The 20,850-nt window shown below is 40.5% G+C and overlaps 1 protein-coding gene across 1 annotated transcript; it reads right to left on the bottom strand.

The window, feature by feature from the left end:
* Positions 1–17,457: 17,457 nt before the first annotated feature.
* On the bottom strand, positions 17,458–18,057 carry LOC121841032 (piggyBac transposable element-derived protein 4-like). The gene is made up of 2 exons (XM_042306952.1): positions 17,866–18,057; positions 17,458–17,717 (listed from the first exon to the last, which is right to left on the bottom strand). Exons 1-2 carry the CDS (start codon positions 18,005–18,007, stop codon positions 17,458–17,460), a joined length of 402 nt encoding a protein of 133 aa, XP_042162886.1. The 5' UTR covers positions 18,008–18,057.
* Between the last annotated feature and the right edge of the window lie 2,793 nt (positions 18,058–20,850).

Genomic DNA, 20,850 nt, shown 5'->3' with positions numbered 1-20,850 from the left:
ATTCAACATACAATTTTAAGGCTACCAGCTGCAATAGAATTGTGAGTTCTCTCAACATTTGGGCATATAGCTGAACCAACATACATTCTCAAGTTGAAATGTACACTTCCAGTCAAAAGTTTGGACATACCTGCTCATTCAAGGGTTTTTCTTTATGTTTAATATTTTCTACATTGTAGAACAATAATGAAGACATCAAAAGTGTTACAAATCTAAATATATGTTATATTTGAGATTCTTCAAAGCAGCCATCAATTGCCTTGATGACAGCTTTGCACAATCATGGCATTCTCTCAACCAGCTTCATGAGGAATGCTTTTCCAACAGTCTTGAAGGAGTTCCCACATATGCTGATCATTGTTGGCTGCTTTTCCTTCACTCTGGGGTCACAAATCATCCCAAACCATCTCAATTGGGTTGAGGTCGGGTGATTGTGGAGGCCAGGTCATCTGATGCAGCACTCCATCATTCTCCTTCTTGGTCAAATAGACCTTACACAGCCTGAAGGTGTGTTTTCGGTCATTGTCCTGTTGAAAAACAAATGATAGTTCCACTAAGCGCAAACCAGACGGGATGGTGTATCGCTGCAGAATGCTGTGGTAGCCATGCTGGTTAAGTGTGCCTTGAATTATAATTAAATCACTGACAGTGTCACCAGCAAAGCACTCCCACACATCACACCTCCTCCTCCTCCACATATCACGATGGGAACCACACATGCGAAGAAAATCCATTCAACTGCTCTGCGTCTCACAAAGACATGGAGGTTGGAACCACAAATCTAAAATTTGGACTCATCAGACATAAGGATAGATTTCCACTGCTCTAATGTCCATTGCTCGTGTTTCTTGGCCCAAGCAAGTCTCTTCTTTGTATTGGTGTCCTTTAGCAGTGGTTTCTTTGCAGCATTCAACCATGAAGGCCTGATTTCCACAGTCTCCTCTGAACATTTGATGTTGTGACATGTCTGTTACTTGAACTCTGTGAAGCATTTATTTGGGCTGCAATCTGCGGTGCAATTAACTCTAATGAACTTTGCTCTGCAGCAGAGGTAATTCATTTCCTGTGGCGGTCCTCATGAGAGCCAGTTTCATCACAGAGCTTGATAGTTTTTGCGACTGCACTGTTAAAGTGTTCATGTCTTCAGGTCTTAAGGTAATCATAGACTGTCATTTCTCTTTGCTTATTTGAGTTGTTCTTGGCATAATATGGATTTGGTCTTTTACCAAATAGGGCTATCTTCTATATACCACCCCTACCTTGTCACAACACAACTGATTGGCTCAAACACATTAAGAAGGAAAGAAATTACACAAATTAACTTTTGACTAGGCACACCTGTTAATTGAAATGTATCACATGTGACTACATCATGAAGCTGGTTGAGAGAACTCCAATATTGTGCAAAGCTGTCATCAAGGCAAAGGTTGGCTGCTTTTTTTCTTTTTTTTTCCCAGAATTATACCTATGGAGGAGCGATCTCTTAAGGAACTTTGAATGTCTTTGAACTTCAGAGAGTTGGCTTAACGTTGGACCAGCTAGCTAGCTAGCAAGTTGTGTGTGCAGACAGGTACTATATCTAAATTAAAAACACGTCTTACTTTTTTGTAATGAATTAATCCAATGTGAAATGTGATAACTATAGTTTGCTTAACCAGCATTGAAAAGGTTAATCCATTCTACTCTAATTAGAAATCTCTCTCCCTAATTTCTGAATGACGCTTGTAAAATCAGTAGGCTACTAGATTATGCTTTGTAGGGGAGGGACAGATAGCCTACGCATACACTGGTAAAGATTTTCAGCTGGCAGGCAGGCAGGCACTGGACTAAGTTTCAAGTAGAGTTTGTTGAGTAAACAGACTTTAACACATTAGCTCATTCTTGTCATTTGAGGTCCATTAAACTCACAGAATAATGCTGATTAAGCAATTGGTTAGGTTGTTTTTTTTACATTGTTGCCTTCCAAAGGCAATCTTGAATTTGTAATTTACCTCAACAAGCCTTTTCAAATTCAGCTCACTTTCGAGCAGAATTTGTTGAGCAAACAGCCTTTAACACATTAGAGCAAATTCTTGTCACTTTGAAGTTCAATCAACTCACAGAATAAGGGGCTGCAGGGTAGCCTAGTGGTTAGAGTGTTAGACTAATAACCAAAAGGTTGCAAGTTCAGTATCCCTGAGCTGACAAGGTACCTGTGAATCTGTCCTTCTGCCCCTAAGAATTTGTTCTTAGCTGACTTGCTGAGTTAAAAAAACAAGGTAGATAAGCACTTGGTTAAATTGCCTTTTTTTACTGTGTGTGTGTGTGTGTGTGTGTGTGTGTGTGTGTGTGTGTGTGTGTGTGTGTGTGTGTGTGTGTGGCCTTATTTTTCTGTCCTCGTGAGGACCTGAAATCCCCAAACGTTCCCACAGGGATAGGAAATCAATGAAAACGTTTCTGGTATGTAAAGGTATGTGCAGGTACTGTATGTACATACAAAATAGTTTAGTCAAAACATGCCTTGGTTTGAAGCTATTGGTAAATTAGGTATCAAGGGATGTATGCATGTAAGGCTGTTTTAAACTTAGGGGTTAGGGTTAGAGAAAATAGGATTTTGAATGGAAATCAATTTTAGATCCCCCACGAGGATAGAATAATAAACGTGTGTGTGCTAAAATTCACATCTAAGACTCAACCTATCGAAGGCAGGTCATATCAGATGTATAGAGCACACACCGTTGAAGTCGGAAGATGACATACACTTAGGTTGGAGTTATTCAACCGCTTCACAAAATTCTTGTTAATAAACTATAGTTTTGGCAAGTCGGTTAGGACATCTACTTTGTGAATGACACAAGTAATTTTTCCAACAAATGTTTACATGCAGATTATTTCAATTATAATTCACTATATCTAAATTCCAGTGGGTCAGAAGTTCACATACACTAAGTTGACTGTGCCTTTAAACAGCTTGGAAAATTCCAGAAAATTATGTAATGGCTTTAGAAGCTTCTGATAGGCTAATTGACATAATTTGAGTCAATTGGAGGTGTACCTGTGGATGTATAAAGTAAAGTGGTGATCCTAACTGACCTAAAACAGGGAATTTTGTGAAAAACTGAGTTGAAATGTACTTGGCTAAGGTGTATGTAATTTTCCGACTTCAACTGTACATAATATGTATAAAAGATTTTTGGACTGTCAAGCTTTAGATTTTTGTATTGCATTTGCATTCCAATTAGGACCTTTTTTGTCTTTCATAGCAGATACCTAATTGGGTAATTACTATAGGCTCGTTAACACTGTCTCACTCCAATATAAATCCATCTCAATCAGATCCATCTCAATCAGATCCATCTCAATCAGATCCATCTCAGTCAAATTCATCTCAGGCAAATGACTGGAGTACTGCATTCTAAGCCAAACTAGTAAAGATTTCTTAAACTCTCCCACTCAAACATCACATCCATAAATTGACATTGCTGAGTGGTTGCTTAGCAATTGGAGAGATAAATAAGTAGCAGGTTAAGTTTCTTAGCAACAGGAAGTGTGTGTAGGTGTGGATGGAAGGGGCATATGTCATGAGAAAGCTTTTGTCATTCAGAAATGCAGCAGAAGCTATACACAGAGAACATAGAAGTACACTAGAGACATGGCTAACTCAGCAGAGACATATTGTGCAGTGCCTTAATAAAATATTCATACCTCTTGACTTTTTCCACATTTTGTTGTGTTACAGCCTGAATCACAAAAATATAACATTTAGATGTTGTGTCACTGATCTACACACAATATTCCATAACGTCAAAGTGGAATTATGTTTTTTTTTAAATGTTTACAAATTAATTCAAAGTGAAAAGCTGAAATATCTTGAGTCAATAAGTTTCAAACCTTTTCTTATGGCAAGTCTAAATAAGTTAAAATGTGCTCAGCAATTCACATAATAGGTTTCATGGACTCACTGTGTGCAATAACAGTGTTAAAGATGATATGATTTTTAAATGACTACCCCATCTCTGTACTCCTCACATACAATTATCTGTAAGGTCCCTCCGTCGAGCAGTGAATGTTAAGCACAGATTCAACCACAAAGACCAGAGAGGTTATCCAATGGTTTGCAAAGGAAGGCACTTATTGAAAGGTTAAAAAAAGCAGATATTGAATATCCTTATGAGTATGGTGAAGTTAAAAGTTACAATTTGGATGGTGTATCAATACACATAATCACTACAAAGATACAGGTGCCATTCCTAACTCAGTTGCCGGGTGACAGAAACCGCTCAGGGATTTCACTATAAGGCCAATGGTGATTTTAAAACAGTTGCGGAGTTTAATGGCTGTGATAGGAAATAACTGAGAATGTATCAAATACATTGTAGTTACCCCACAACATAAATGACAGAGTGAAAAGTAGGAAGCCTTTACAGAATAAAATATTCCAAAACATGCATCCAGTTTGCAATAAGGCACTAAAGTAATACGGCAAAACATGTGGCAAAGAAATTCACGTTTTGTCCTAAATACAAAGTGTTGTGTTGAATTGGCCCCAAACATATCACTGAGTACCACTCTTCATATTTTCAAGCATGGTGGTGGCCGCATCATGTTATGGGTATCCTTGTCATTGGCAAGGTAGTTTCTTTAGGATAAAAATAGAGCTAAACTAAATTCCAACAGACACTGGGGTACAAAAACACCTTCCAACAGGACAAATACCCAAAACACAAGGCCAAGATGACATTGAATGTTCCTAGGGGGCCTATTTACAGTTGTGACTTAAATCAGCTTGAAAATCTATGGCAAGACTAGAAAATGGCTGTCCACCAATGCACAACAACCAACTTGACAGAGCTTGAAAATGTTTTAAAGAATAATGGGCAAATATTGTACAATACAGGTGTGCAAAGCTCTTAGAGACTTACTCAGAAAGACTCATAGCTGTAATCACTGCGATTCTAACATGTATATATTAGTGCTTTATTTTCCATAATTTTTCAACAAATACATTTTTTTCCTCCACTTTCACATACAGAGTATTTTGTGTAGATCGTTGACTATTTTTTTCCCTCATTTGAATCCATTTGAATCCCACTTTGTAACACAGCAACATTTGTAAAAGGCAAGGGGTGTGAATACTTTCTGAAGGCATCTGTGCGTAACCTACCACTTGACCTAATGTGCTATACAGGTCAACAGAGTCCACCAAATGTTATATATTTTTTAATATACTGTAGATAGAATTAAATATTCATAGAAATCATGAAATCCAATGTCTATAATATTGTTTTGCAGCTATGGAAAACTCATAAGTTTGCCCCCTTATGAGTTTACTGGTCTGTTGTGCATGCAGGGGTGGAAGTAACCCAGTTACAAATACTCTTCTTACTGTAGTTGAATAGCTTTGAGTACTTGTACTTTTGCCTAGTATTATTACTTCTACTTAAGTTTGTTTTGAATGAAGTATTGCGCTACATTTTTAAAACATGCATTACAATTTTGTAGGCTATCCATAATAGTAAATCTAAGAGCACAGAATGTTTACGAGAGCCCCTCGGAACCATAAAAAAATTGTCATTACTGTTTAGTCAGTGACCAATCAAATCAAATTTCACGTATTTTCCGAATACATTCCAATCAAATCAAATTTCACGTATTTTCCGAATACATTCCAATCAAATCAAGCTGTGCATACAAAATATGTTTTCTTGTGAAAAAAAACAAGAAATAAGACAAAAAAACGGAAAACTTGAGTGTGCATAACTGTCAATACTTTATAGAGCCACCTTTTGCAGCAATTACAGCTGCAAGTCTCTTGGGGTACGTCTCTATAAGCTTGGCACATCTAGCCACTAGGATTTTTGCCCATTCTTCAAGGCAAAACTGCTCCAGCTCCTTCAAGTTGGATGGGTTCTGCTGGTGTACTGTAATATTTAAGTCATACCACAGATTCTCAATTGTATTGAGGTCTGGGCTTTGACTAGGCCATTCCAAGATATTTAAATATTGCCCCTTAAACCACTCAAGTTTTGCTTTAGCACTATGCTTAGGGTCATTGTCCTGCAGGAAGGTGAACCTTCGTCCCCGTCTCAAATTTCTGGAAGACTGAAACAGGTTTCCCTCAAGAATTTCCCTGTATTTAGCACCATTCATCATTCCTTCAATTCTGACCAGTTTCCCAGTCCCTGATGATGAAAAATTGGATGTGATTCTCGGGGTGATGGGAGTTGTTGGGTTTGCCCCAGACATAGAGTTTTCTTTGATGGCCAAAAAGCTCTATTTTAGTCTCGTGACCAGAATACCCCTTCTACCATATGTTTGGGGAGTCTCCCACATTTCTTTGTGTTTGTTTATGGCTTTTTTCTGGCCACTCTTCCGTAAAGCCCAGCTCTGTGGAGTGTACGGCATAAAGCTGTCCTATGGAGAGATACTCCAATCTCTGCTGTGGAGCTTTGCAGCTCCTTCAGGGTTATCTCGTCTCTCTTTGTTGTCTCTCTGATTAATGCCCACCTTGCCTGGTCTGTGAGTTTTTGGTGGGCTGCCCTCTCTTGGCAGGTTAGTTGTGGTGCCATATTCTTTCCATTTTTAATAATGGATTTAATGGTGCTCTAGGTCTGTGTTCGGGATATTGTAATTTCAGTGATATGATGAACTAAGTTGCCACAGATAGCATAATTAGCAGAAATATTCAATATGTGTATGTTGTGTATTTGCCACTATACAAGTTGTCTACCTGAAGCCTCATCTTGACACAATAACAGGTGACGAGACAAAGCAACAGAGGCAGCATTCATCTGATGAAGAGGATTTCTTCTCATCACTGATGCCCAAAAGGCCATAAGATACAGGGGAGCTGGTTGGGTACCTTGCCTGTGAGTCAAACAAGATCCACTTGCTTTATTTCTTTGCCATACATAAATGAGCTGTCCCTCAAAATCAACACAGACCTATCTGCCTCTGCCACCTGTGAACGTCTGTTTAGCTGTGTTGGACTGCTCTTCACTGCAAAGTGAGCCAGGATAGACTAGATTCACTTTGAAAATCAGCACCTGCTGAAACTGAACAGCAAATTCAGAGAGAAGTGAAAGCATTAGAAGATAACTACTGTTGCTCAAGGAACACTACTTAAGAAATACAAAATTAGGTTATAATTCAATATATTTTAATAGCTTCGAATGTTGAATTGTTTTTCAAATATTAATAGAATTGAGAAATTCTTTGTTTTTTTATTTACAGAGGTGCTTTGCTGCAACTTAAACAGTAAATTAACGTAGTTCATACTGTACATCAGGGGTCTCTAACAGGTCGATCGCAAGCTACCAGTAGCTGGCTGCCCACCTATCAGTAACATGACAAACAACTGAAAGTACATGCAATTTTCATGTGTTCCACTGTAAACAAATTGAACAAATTTCACAAGTACGACACCGCAAGCTCCCGGCTATAATCTGAACAATGCAACATTTATATCGACACAAGGTGAGACCCAAATGCAGACACAGGAGGCAGATGGTTGAGCTCCGATATTTATAATAACAAAAGGGGTAGGCGAAAGGCAGGTCGGGGACAGGCGAGAGTTCATAAACCAGGTCCAAGTCCAAGCAAAACAATGGGAAAGACAGGCTTGAGGTCAGAACAGGCATAGTGGTGAGGCAGGCAAATGTGGCATCAGGACAGGCAAGGGTCAAAACCAGGAGGGCTAGGGAAAGCCAGTTGATGTGATAACAGTCTTGGGTTGACAGAAATACTTTCCCCCATAACCTTTTCAATTAAATGTTTACTGCAGAAGTACATTCTATCGCGAGTAAGTCCAGTATATTATTTGTGTCTATTATTTGTTATTTGCAAACTTTGCCATAAAATGAGCAGCAGCAGTACACCAATCACTAGACCGGCTCATTAGACGGCACATTAGACGGCACATGCGTCACTTGTTAGATGCACAATTAAATGGCCAGATGCTCAGTTAAAGGGGAATTACACTCAATCTAAATTGTTAGTTTTCTTCAATAATGAAAAAAAAATCTGCCATATGATTTGATTAACATTAACATGGGACTCAGAACATCCAATCCAAATATCTGAAACCAGGAAAAATGTAAACTAAGAAAACATAAAAATATAAAACATCATTAAGGGGAAATAAATCCCAGATTTTATAGGGCCCCCTTTAGAATTGTTTATGAACCATTATTTTATCAAGTACAGTATATTGATAGAACACATAGTGCATTACTTTCTCTTGAACACTAAGGACCCCGGAAGAGTTGCAGGGGAGAGGAGAATGTGCCCATTTCAAAGCTAGACAAAAATGTGTAGCTCGCGACGTGTTACATTTTTTAAAAGTAGCTCTCAATGCTAGAAAAGGTTGGAGACCCCTTCTGTACATTAATTTCCTCTGTTCCTTTTTCAAATAAAATCCTATTGTATATGTCACATGCTTCATAAACAACAGGTGTAGACGAACAGTGAAAAACGTACTTACGGGCCCTTCCCAACAATGCAGAGAGAATTTTAAAAATCATAATATAATAACACAAAGAATAATTACACGCAGGGTATCAGTACCAAGTCAATATGCAGGGGTACAAGGTAATTGTGTAACAACGTCCAGGTAACCTTAGCAAAATATGACATTACTTTTACTCTGAGTACTTTTTAAATGAACCTACTTTTTAGTTTTACATCAGTCATTTTTTACACCAACAGTTTTATTTGTACTTGAGTAAAACTTCATTAAAGTAACAGTACTAGAATATTTCAGTATGCTTTCCACCCCTGTGTCCATGTACATTGTTGCATGCTTCTTTTTCTGGTAACATTTTGGTCTCTTGTGTGTTCAAAATAGTAGTTTCTTCTCCCCCCCAGTCCATGACTCGAGGACACACACATTGCACATATTTTCTCTAGTCCAACACGATCACATCTGATTTATTAAAGAGATTTTTTGCGATTTTGCCAATCAGGCCCTTTTTCTACTTACGCATATGAAATCATGTATACCATTTTTATGTCTCTGTGTGCAGTACAAAGGAAGTTGAAGGTAGTTTCTGGAGCTATTGCTAACTAGCGTTAGCGCTATCACTGGGTCTCTACAGGAGCAACTAGAAAAAAGGGTTTTAAATGCCAAGATTTCGATCTATCCCTTTAACTGTGCTTATACCAGATTGAATATACAAATAAACTAAACTAAACAAGCATATCTGGTTGAATCAGGTGTTCTTGTGCTGAGTTGGAACCAAAATGATGCAGTTCAGGGAAGTGATTGAGAAACCTTGTTAGACTTGAGTTTTGGAAGTCAAATCCACCCTCCTAAAGCTGTCAAAGAGTGAGACAGGCCTGTCACAGCCATTTGATTGAAGGGATGAATTACATAGACAATGTAGAGAAAACCCTCTCTGAAACTGCCCAATCTCTCCAGCGCTCTCTCCATCTCTCATATTCTCCTCCATTTATTCTTCACTGTATTTCTTCTGCATTCTGAAATAGAAAGATCAATTACTTTCTCAAAGTAATTCATACACAGTAAATCACGGAGAGTTGAAATCACAGTGTTAAAAATATTAGGGTTATATTGACTAGATTGGGAGTTAGCTTAACCCTCAGGAGAGTAATACGCTCCCTGGAGTTAGTGTTGATAAATGGAGATCATTGGGATAGTGTACTTTTATCTCCATAAAGAGTAAAAAGAGATGAGGAAATACATTCATGGAGTTATCCACCGATGTGGGAGGGGCCTCATTTTCAATTTTTCCCAGCATGCTCTGTTGTAGGTTGATATCTCAGATTGTTTCTTTCAAATATCTGTTTTCGTAGGTACATCGACCGTTTTTGATCTTTTTGCTAACAAAAATGAGAAACATACAGTTTTATAAATGAATCCAATCTGGAAGTACTTTAATTATTTTGTAAAGGCAAGTCAGTTATGTGTATTACTTTACCTTTGTAACTAGGAGCAGTGGATTTACTGCCTTGTTCAGGGGCAGAACGACAGATCTTTGCCGGCTTGCGGATTTGATTTAACACCCTTTTGGTTACAGACCCAACACTCTAACCACTAGGCTACCTGCCACCCTGTATAAATTGTCTATGGTTGGTCCTCAGCTGGCTAGCAATCTTGCTGCCAATTTAGTGATGCTAGTTAGCTAACAGCAAACTAACGATATTGAAATGTCCATGTTAGATATGCTTAGCTAGCCAGTCTAATAGAGATCAATAAAATGAGTTGAATTGTGTATTGTTGTATATTTTGTTGTATTTGATTCCACCAACATGCACTTCCAACCCCTAGCTCTGCACAAGATTAAAATATTTACAGGCTGATGGCTAAGATTACTGTAGCTAAATTTACAGTAAGCATGGTATAATCATTAATTGGGTAGTGTTTGTATGGTTTGCATTTGTATTATGGGGTTACAGGTGGTTAGAGGTAGCCTGAGGACCACAAAATACCTTCCAGACCATGTAATCATGTTCTACCCCTCTTCTCTTTTACCTTTTCCTTTTGTAGAACTCAGGTTATCTGGAGTCATTCCACAGTGCCCTGATGAAAAATTAGCCAAAGTGGGGGCATTTTGGGTACACAAGCATGAGGGAGTGGACACACCTTGCGGTTATGGAGCACACCATGATTGTGGAACAGAAACCAGCAAGAGACACTGTCAAAGTCAGTGAGCTGGGGGAGGTTTAGACAGTACTTTGAGATGAGGAAAGGGGTGTTGGTTGTGCAGGGTTGTGCTTAGACAGTACATTTCATTGCTCTATGAGAGCAATTGAGGTGCCATTTCTCCTCAATCTCCCATACACAACAATTCATACTGTGTAAGAACTGCCTTCCTAAAATGTTTCACACCTTCTTTAACCCCATTCACTTTGTTGACTGAACTTTCCTCTCAAAAGCAGCTCCTACACTGTCCCTAAGCAATACGCTAGCCAATCCCATTCGGTTGATACCAACAAAGGTGTGTTGCCCTTATAATGGTTGTTGATTTGTCAAAATCTAAAATACAGGAGATTGTACATTATTTAATGCTAACTCAGGAGAACTGTGTATTCAATAACAACGTTGTATGGTAAAAGTAACAAACAAACAAAAATGATATGAACAGTGTAGTACAGTTCAGTGTGTCCGAGTGTGTCTCAGGTGTAGAGACACACAAGTGCAGAGATTAGTAGTTACAGATTGTTACACCAGATAATGTGATTTATCCAACAATATTTGCCGACATCTTATAGGAAAAATGACTTGCTTAGCTAGGCACTGTATATGTGATCTGCCCTCTTGGTGCTAGTTTCGGCTGTAACTGATTTTCTAATGTTAGCTAAATCCAACTCTTTGTTTCGAATACTCTTCACTATATTTTCCGGTTGAAACATGTATAGTTGAATGTCATCATGTAGCTAAGAAACAAAAAAAGAAACGTCCCTTTTTCAGGACACTGTCTTTCGAAGAACATTCATAAAAATCCAAATAACTACACAGATCTTCATTGCAAAGGCTTTAAACACTGTTTCCCATGCCTGTTCAATGAACCACACACAATTAGTGAACATGCACCTGTAGAACGGTCGTTAAGACACTAACACCTCACAGAAAGTAGGTAATTAAGGTCACAGTTAAGATAAAGGATCAAAAACAGGCCTTTCTACTGACTCTGAAAAACACCAAAAGAAAGATGCCCAGGGTCCCTGCTCATCTGTGTGAACGTGCCTTAGGCATGCTGCAAGGATGCATGAGGACTGCAGATGTGGCCAGGGCAATAAATTGCAATGTCTGTACTGTGAGACTAAGACAGCGCTACAGGGAGACAGGACGGACAGCTGATCATCCTCGCAGTGGCAGACCACGTGTAATAACACCTGCACAGGATCGGTACATCTGAACATCACACTTGCGGGATAGGTACAGGGTGGCAACAACAACTGCCCAGGTTACACCAGGAATGCACAATCCCTCCATCAGTGCTCAGACTGTCTGCGATAGGCTGAGAGAGGCTGGACTGAGGGCTTGTAGGCCTGTTGTAAGGCAGGTTCTCACCAGACATCACTGGCAACAACGTTGCCTATGGGCACAAACCCAACATCGTTGGACCAGACAGGACTGTCAAAAAGTGCTCTTCACTGACGAGTCGCGGTTTTGCCTCACTGGGGGTGATGGTCGGATTCGCGTTTATCGTCAAAGGAATGAGCGTTACACCGAGGCCTGTACTCTGGAGCGGGATCGATTTGGAGGTGGAGGGTCCGTCATGGTCTGGGGCGGTGTGTCACAGCATCATCGGACTGAGCTTGTTGTCATTGCAGGCAAATCTCAACGCTATGCGTTACAGGGAAGACATCCTCCTCCCTCATGTGGTACCCTTCTTGCAGGCTCATCCTGACATGACCCGCCAGCATGACAATGCCTCCAGCCATAATGCTCGTTCTGTGCGTGATTTCCTGCAAAACAGTCAGTGTTCTGCCATAGCCAGTGAAGAGCCCGGATCTCAATCCCATTGAACACATCTGGGACCAGTTGGATCAGAGGGTGAGGGCTAGGGCCATTCCCCCCAGAAATGTCCAGGAACTTGCAGGTGCCTTGGTGGAAGAGTGGGGTAACATCTCACAGCAAGAACTGGTAAATCTGGTGCAGTCCATGAGGAGGAGATGCACTGCAGTACTTAATGCAGCTGGTCGCCACACCAGATACTGACTGTTACTTTTGACCCCCCTTTGGGCTGTTTCGAAGGGTTAAAAAGGTCAGATCATTCCAAAACTTCATGTGTGATTAGGCAACCCTCATGAACTGTAAAATCAGTAATTTCTCCCAACAGATGTCAAGGAAATACTCTCACACTCACACACACACACACACACACACACACACACACACACACACACACACACACATACATACATACACATACACACACACAGCAAGGATGGAGTGACACGGTGGGGGCTTAACGACACACAGAGCCTGCAATGGCATTACCATTATGTCTAGTCCGAGTTCAATGAGATGCTAGCTCTGAGCACAGCGACCGTGAAAAAAAGTAGTCCCAAAATGAAGCCTGGCTCTAATTTTCTGATGCTTTTGGGTGACAGTGGGGGAACCGTTAGGGTTAGAAGGGCCTGCTCCCCTAATTTCAACCTGAAGCCTATGTGGGTTATGAATGCCTTATGAACCTGTCTTCGATGACAATCCAACAGGCCGCAATGAGGTCTACCTGTGTTGATCCTAAGCTTCCTGGAGCAACCGGAAGTGGTTAAATTCACCCTAAAGGTGTTTTGCCATTCCCAACCTGTTTTTGTCCGATGTAACGCTGACCAGAATGAGCGTTTGGATATGTATACCAAACGCGCTAACAAAGAAGGTATTTGGACATAAATAACGGACACTATCGAACAAAATAAACATTTATTGTGGACCTGGGCATATTTATCATGTATTTTCTTGTTTTTGTTGACGCCATCATTGCGGCTATTGTGACTTTTACCTCTGAGCGCCGTCTCAGATTATTGCATGGGTTTCTTTTTCTGTGAAGTTTTTTTGAAATCTGACACAGCGGTTGCATTAAGGAGAGTTATATCCATAATTCCATGTGTATAACTTGTATTATCAGCTACATTTATGATGAGTATTTCTGTTGAATGATGTGGCTATGCAAAATCACTGGATAATTTTGAAACTATTGAATGTAAACCGCCAATGTAAACTCTGTGTAAACCAAATATGAACTTTATCAAACAAAACATACATGTATTGTGTAACATGAAGTCCTATGAGTGTCATCTGATGAAGATGATCAAAGGTTAGTGATTAATTTGACCTTTTTTTGTGGTTTTTGTGACTCTGGCTGGAAAATCTTTGGCTGGAAAAATGGCTGTGTTTTTCTGTGGCTATGTGGTGACCTAACAATCGTTTGTGGTGCTTTTGCTATAAAATATTTGAAATCGGACATTGTGGTGGGATAGATGTATGTTTGAGGAATGTTTGAGGAATTATGAGATTTTTGATGTTTTGAAATTGGCGCCCTGCACTTTCACTGGCTGTTGTCATATCGCTCCCATTAACGGGATTGCAGCTATAATAAGTTAAATTGGGTGCATTGGGGCTGTTTCGAACTTCACATGTGAGGCAACCCTCATGAACTGTAAATCAGTCATTTTTCCCATCAGATTTCCAAGAAAAACTCACACACGTACACACAGCAAGGATGGAGTGACAGACCTACAGAGCCTGCAACTATCAAAGAACCATCAGACCTAGACCTCTGAAACTTTAGAAACCTGTTCTCGAGCTCAAGTTGATAGTGCACGGGGAGTTATGCGGCTCTAGAAGGTTTTCAGACTGAGAAACAGCCTTGTACATTTACAATAAATTCAATTAATTTTGACCATCGCAAAAATAACGACATTTAGAAAAGTCCCAGAGTCACAAGACTGGGTGCATTGAAACCGGCTCGTCCCATTGAGACGGACCCTAATGTTTCTGTCCGATAGATCATTCAAGGACCACGCAGCAAAGCCCGGAGAAAGTGGATTTTCAGCACCAATTAAGGTCGCTGCTCAGGCACCGAATGACTTATCGAGCCGAAACTCGGGATTCGGGATCGCCTTAGCTAGGCCTGCACATATTGTCAGAACTGGACCTGCAGCTAGACTGTAACTACGCGTTTTACGTTTTTATTATGGTTTAAACAGAAGGCGCTGTGAATTTTGGGCGTGCTCTGAAATATGTGATATTTGGCTTCTAACCGAGTTGGACAAAGTGGGTTTGGTGTCAGTTTGTATCAGTTTGGTGTCAGAATGATATCTTATTGACAGATGGACGCTGACTTGCTGGCTGACTTTTGTACATTTGCAATAAGTTTAAACAGTGAAAAAACATCACCAAACGGACATGATGAAATCAAAACAATGAGTGATGGAGAGGAACCACTATCACTGCTCGGCCATCCCGAGTTCATCGGGCCAGTCAATTTTGCAGCATGTCAAATTCGTGATGGTAAATGCCCATTGAAACATATTGCAAATGGACAGCCGTGCGCCTGGTGATTGGAACGGGTTACCAGGAGCACATTTAAAATGTTTTTTTAATGCCTTTAGGGGGGTGAAAGCGGTCCACGGTTGGGTAGGGAGCACCCCCATCTGTGCCCATCCAATAGGGGGCACCCCTGGTCATTTTGGATGTTTATCAAAAAATTGTCCCACTTATCTCTCATCATACATGACAAATAGACCTTCTAGGTTGATTCAGGGCTTAACATAGTGAGATATATCATTTGGGCAGTATAAATGCCATTTGGACATGGTTTACTGACTTTCGGGTTCGGAAGCTGACTTCCTATGATCATATATGGCAAATGGACATAACATCCTGATATGGCACTTTCAATACTTTCGTATTGCATTTGGACATTTCTTATGGCATTTGGCAATGGTTCACTGACTTTTGACTTCAACTTTTGACTTCCTATGATATCATATTGCAAATGGACAAAACAAATGCCTTATGGACAAGTTAAAAAAATATGACAATAAAATATGACAAAAGTATGTTCATACAGGTCTTATACATGTATAATTGACAAACAAAATCAAAAGAAATTCAAAAAACAGTCCAGAAAGCACTTTTTAACCCTTTCATGCGTGAGTTCAAATATCTCTAACGGTCGCCCCAGCGTGAGTTTTTTTATGCACGTGATGTTAGAATGTTCTCTCCATTCCAGAATGTGATTGATACGTAACAGTACATTTTATCCGCGCTGCCCTCAAACTAAAGCACGCAGCCTGTTTATTTTTATAGGTTGTTTTAACTTCAATTTCAAATGATTTTCAAACAAGTTTTTATTTTCTAAAAACAGTTTGAATTTAGGTGTGTTCCGCCTCCTCATTCATTCACATAAAAATAGTCATTTTTACTTTTGCGGATAATTACATTTTTGGGACATTTCTGACACGGACAAAATTCCCCAAGCACTTCCCAATTGTTTGTGCAGTTCACGTCTGCAGACATTTGCTCATCTCCCGTCAGAACAGGATCTGCACACGTGTTCACATTTTCTATTCCACATTTCTATTGTAGCGTACTGTATGTATGGAGCATAATATATTTGTGTATATTCTTTATCACCGCGGACACGTGAGGTAACGTTACTCATTTTATAACCTTTATGGTGTTATAGTCAATCGTGCTTATGTAGCCACATTCTTCTATTAGCTCTGTAAAACAATGCTAAATGCGTCAGAGAAGTATTATCTTGTGTTGCATTTTGAAGCTACCATGGCCTTCTGACTCTCAAGTGGTGCAGCGGTCAAAGGCACAGCACATCAGTACTCGAGGTGTCACTACAGACTCCCTGGTTCAAATTCAGGCTGCGTTTCCATCAAAGTAAGTGCCTTATTACGTTATAATAGTTATAATAATAGTTTCCTTATGCCGTTTCTGCTGTAGCTGTAGATCATAATATATTCCTTATAACTGCGGACACGTGAGGTAACGTTACACATTTTATAACCTTTATGGTGTTATTGTCAATCATGCTTACCTAGCTACATTATTCTATTAGCTCTGTAAAACAATGCTAGTTGCATCAGAAAACTATTAGCTTGTGTTGTATTTTGAAGCTACCCTGGCCTTATGACTCCCAAGTGGCGCAGCGGTCTATGGCACTACAGACACCCTGGTTCAAATCCAGGCTGTATCACAACTGGCTGTGATTGGGAGTCCCATAGTGCAGCGCACAATTGGCCCAGCGTTGTCCGAGATTGGCTGGTGTAGGCCATCATTGTAAATAATAATTTGTTCTTAAATGACTTGCCTAGTTAAATAAATAAAAAATATGACCATGGTTTGTTTATTTGGTCTATTCAGCATAGCTCTGTTCTGCCCTGCCTTGCCCCCTTGTGGAGCTCAAAAGTTAGTTTCTTACTGTTATAACTCAAATCTGTGATTTTGTCAATGCAATAAACAATTTTTTATAGCAGTGTTTATTATGTTACTTCTTTGTAGTATTTTTTTATTGCTATATCCTTATATTTTATTCTAATGAATAATTCCTCTTTATTCTGTACTTTCAGAAACCAGAAACATTATTTGCCAATATCATAATTGGAGCTGGACATCTTTGGAGCTGAAGAATGAGGACAGCTTTTGTATGCTAACGTACACTCCTTAACAGTTGTACTGGATGAAAACACAGCAAGAAAACACATATGCCAATATGTAATATTCATCTATTTTATTGCAGTACTGGTAGTTGGTTCAACAACTTGTTTTACTAGAGGACAAAAAACTGAATATGCATAACCCATATTTAATATCCATGCAGTGACTGAACAACAACTGCATTTCCATCCCCATCTCTAAGGCATAGTATCATGGCTGGTCACCTGTCAAGTCACATGTCAGGTCAGTCAGTCACCTATTGCTGCAGGTGTGCTCAATAATGCTTTAGCATGTGATACTCCTCAAAGCATGGTGAAATACATAGAGGTGTATCACAAGCTAGACATGTATTTTGTCATCTTCCTCTGCTTACTTCTCCTGGCGCCAGACAGGCAGACTTTGCAATGCCTCCGTGTGCGACTACCTTGAGAAGCAGTTTGAGGGACTTTGCAGGGAAAATGTCGTGCAGTGAGGCGTAGGGGATTGTCTACAGCAGGACGACCCCCAGTGGATGGGCGCCGAGGGGTGTGGTGCTCCTCCAGCAGCTCTCTCATGAGGTTCTCTCTGTATTTTTGGTAGGTAATTACTTTACCTATGAGGGAGTGGGGAGGATGAGGAAAGTTAGAGGATGATGAGGCAGTGGGTAGGTGGGTGAGATATTGTCACTATAATTGCATAATGGATTTGTATGTGAACTGTACATCCAATTACAAAAATACCTTGTTCAGTAATCATCTCACCTGTTAGTTGGCGGTGAACTATGCTGCCGTTGAGGACAGCAGTGTCGATCAGATGGAAAAATATCTTCTTATACCACTTGTTCGTTTTCCGTGTGCATTCCACAAAGCTGTTTATCATGTCTGCCTTATCCACGGCCCCCATTTTGAGGTTATAATCAAGCACACAATCTGGTTTGATCTTTCTCTCTCCGGTCAGGTGGTCCACCTTCCCTGTGGCCGACATGGTTGCTGTATGGACAGTGGAGAGGACATGGACGTCTCGCTTGTCATGCCACTTTACTGCCAGCTGTTGACCGTTCTCCTGGAATTCCACCTCCCCTCTCTGCATCTTCCCGCATCCGAATGCCGGAATCTCCTTCCGGTTCGACCTGACTGTGCCACAGGCCCCTGTGCTGTTGGAGAGCAGATGCTGGAAGAGTGTGGGACTGCTGTACCAATTGTCCACGTACAAAGTGTGTCCCTTGCCGAGATGAGGAGCCAGCATGGTCATCACCACGGACCCTGACACCCCAAGCCCCTCATAATGTTTGATGTCAGTGGTGGACCCTGTGTAAACTATAACATCCTGGACAAATCCTGTCTTCACGTCGCACATGACAAAGAACTTGACTCCAAACCTGTGCCTTTTGGAGGGAATATATTGACAGAATGCCAGCCTACCTTTCCATAACATCAGGGACTCATCAATGCATAGGTCCTTGTATGGCACAAAGACCCGACCAAATGCTGATGTCAGGCTGATAAGAACATTTCTTATTTTGTATAACGGGTCACTTAGGATGGCAGTAGCATTGTTGACGAAATGCAGGCATCGCAGCAGAACTAGGAAGCGATCTTGGGAAAAGAGGGAGGCAAAGAAGGGAGTTGCAAACATAGGATCTGTGCTCCAGTATTCTCTTAGGGAGTTCTTCTTTACTATTCCCATGAGAAGGACTGTCACCAGGAAGGTATACATTTCACTAATTGTGGTTGTCACCCATTTAGCGAGTTTTCCCCTCACTCCTGGCTCTCTCTTCTCCTGTAGCTCTAAGGCATAGCGATTGGTCTCCTCAACTATCTCTCCCACCAGCTCCTCTGTCAGAAACAACTTGAAGCACTCTGCCTCAGTTGGAAATGGCAAGGGGCGTTGCACTCCAGACTGGGACTCGTCAAAGCAGACAGCAGGGCCAGGTGGGGTGAAATGAATGGTGGCCTTCCAGCTACCACAGAACTCCTGTACTTCATCCACTGTCGGTCTGCCTCCATCACCACCAGCATCTTCAAAGGGACCTGGTACTTCCTCAGTTGACAAGGGAAATTCAGATTCAGGGTTCTCAATGGCTACAAGGTTGAGGGGCAGCTCCTCGCTGTCACTGTCAGAATCTGATTCCTGACTTTCATACTCAGACTCATTGTCAGAATTGAAAAAAATCTCCAGAATTTCCACATTTGTGAGTTGTCTCCTTTTGAAAGACATTGTTAATGCTACAGCTTAGCTCACTAGCTACATACATAAACAACAACACTGAATGGCGCAGAGTGGGAGGTTACGTGGTTGACTGCCGGCACGCGCCACTTGTATCAATAAATCACTATCAGAAAATGTTTTGTGTGGTAATTATTTGTGTATTTACAATTTTATTCACGTTTTCAATTCTAGGTGATAACTCATGCATTCCGATTCATGCACAGATTGTAATGTGCACATATTATGTGTGTAAAATACTTCTTTGAAGGTTGTACTGATTATGATGAGCTAAGCTAATTCCAGCTGTGTAGCCATGTTTGTTGACATACAATGCATTCTGGGATTCACGTCTGTTTGACCAAAGATGTTATAACAAAATGAGGTGAGTAAGAGTTCACTAATTTTTTGAGGACTTCCGGAAATTAATGGTGGGATGTGAACGACGGTAGATGACACACCCCTTCAACATGCATACTACAAACAGACCAAACTCATCTCGTCTTCTCTTATTATCTTCGGTTTCTGTGAGGAAAAAATGCATGGCTGCGCGCTGAAACTAATCGTCGGATTACTTTCGATTTCTATAAAGTGTTTTACCTAGTTATTTCGATCAATGGTGAGCTCACCCGTGATGTGATTAATTATATATAGTAATTGCTATTAGCTAATTCATATTGTAGTTTACGTCAGCCGAGAGTTAGAAAATATGACTGCTTGTGTTGGGTCAATCTTTCCTCAGCGCTAGGACAAATGTAGCCTACATTTTTCCGGTTAGGATGATTGTGTTATGCTATATTTACTTCTGTGAATATCTGAACAATGCATCCAAAAATAAACTGCCGACATTCTGGACATAACTTTGTAAGGACTGAGTTTGTGTAAACAGTTTCTGAAAAAAGTGTGGCCAGCTCAAACGCTGATTGTTGCGCCATTCGAAACTGCCGTTCTAAAGGAGCATTCTAAATGAGTGTTCTAAACACACGGGTGTGATCGTACGCTTCAGGGACCACTGTAGAACGATCACACCCGTGTGATGGTACGTGTGAAAGGGTTAAGAGGGTGATACATTTTCGAACAAATTTTCTAATTTTAACTTTATGTCCATTTGCAAAATGAAAATTTACAGTGGAGCGCGCTTGCCATCTTTGGGATTTTTGCTGTATGACACTTGGCATTTGCCATATGCCATTTGCAATATGGTTTGTATGAACTGCCGTCCAACTGAGTGGTATTTGCGATAGTGTAAATATTTTGTCTAATGGCAATATGTTCCCATTCATTTTTGTCCATTTCAGGGGGGTAATCCCTTACCAAATATCAAGTGTCTTCACTGACATTTTCAACCTCTCCTTGTCCGAGTCTGTAATACATCTAAGATAGATGCGCTCAATCTCACACAAATTATCAAGGAACCTACCAGGTACATCCCTAAATCCGTAAACACTGGCACCCTCATAGATATCATCCTGACCAACCTGCCCTCTAAATACACCTCTGCTGTCTTCAACCAGGATGTCAGCGATCACTGGCTCATTCCC

Source organism: Oncorhynchus tshawytscha, linkage group LG26 (genome assembly GCF_018296145.1).
Source record: "Oncorhynchus tshawytscha isolate Ot180627B linkage group LG26, Otsh_v2.0, whole genome shotgun sequence".
NCBI lineage: Eukaryota > Metazoa > Chordata > Actinopteri > Salmoniformes > Salmonidae > Oncorhynchus > Oncorhynchus tshawytscha.
The sequence above is the reverse complement of the archived record's forward strand: the minus strand, read 5'-3'. Positions and strand labels throughout refer to the sequence as shown.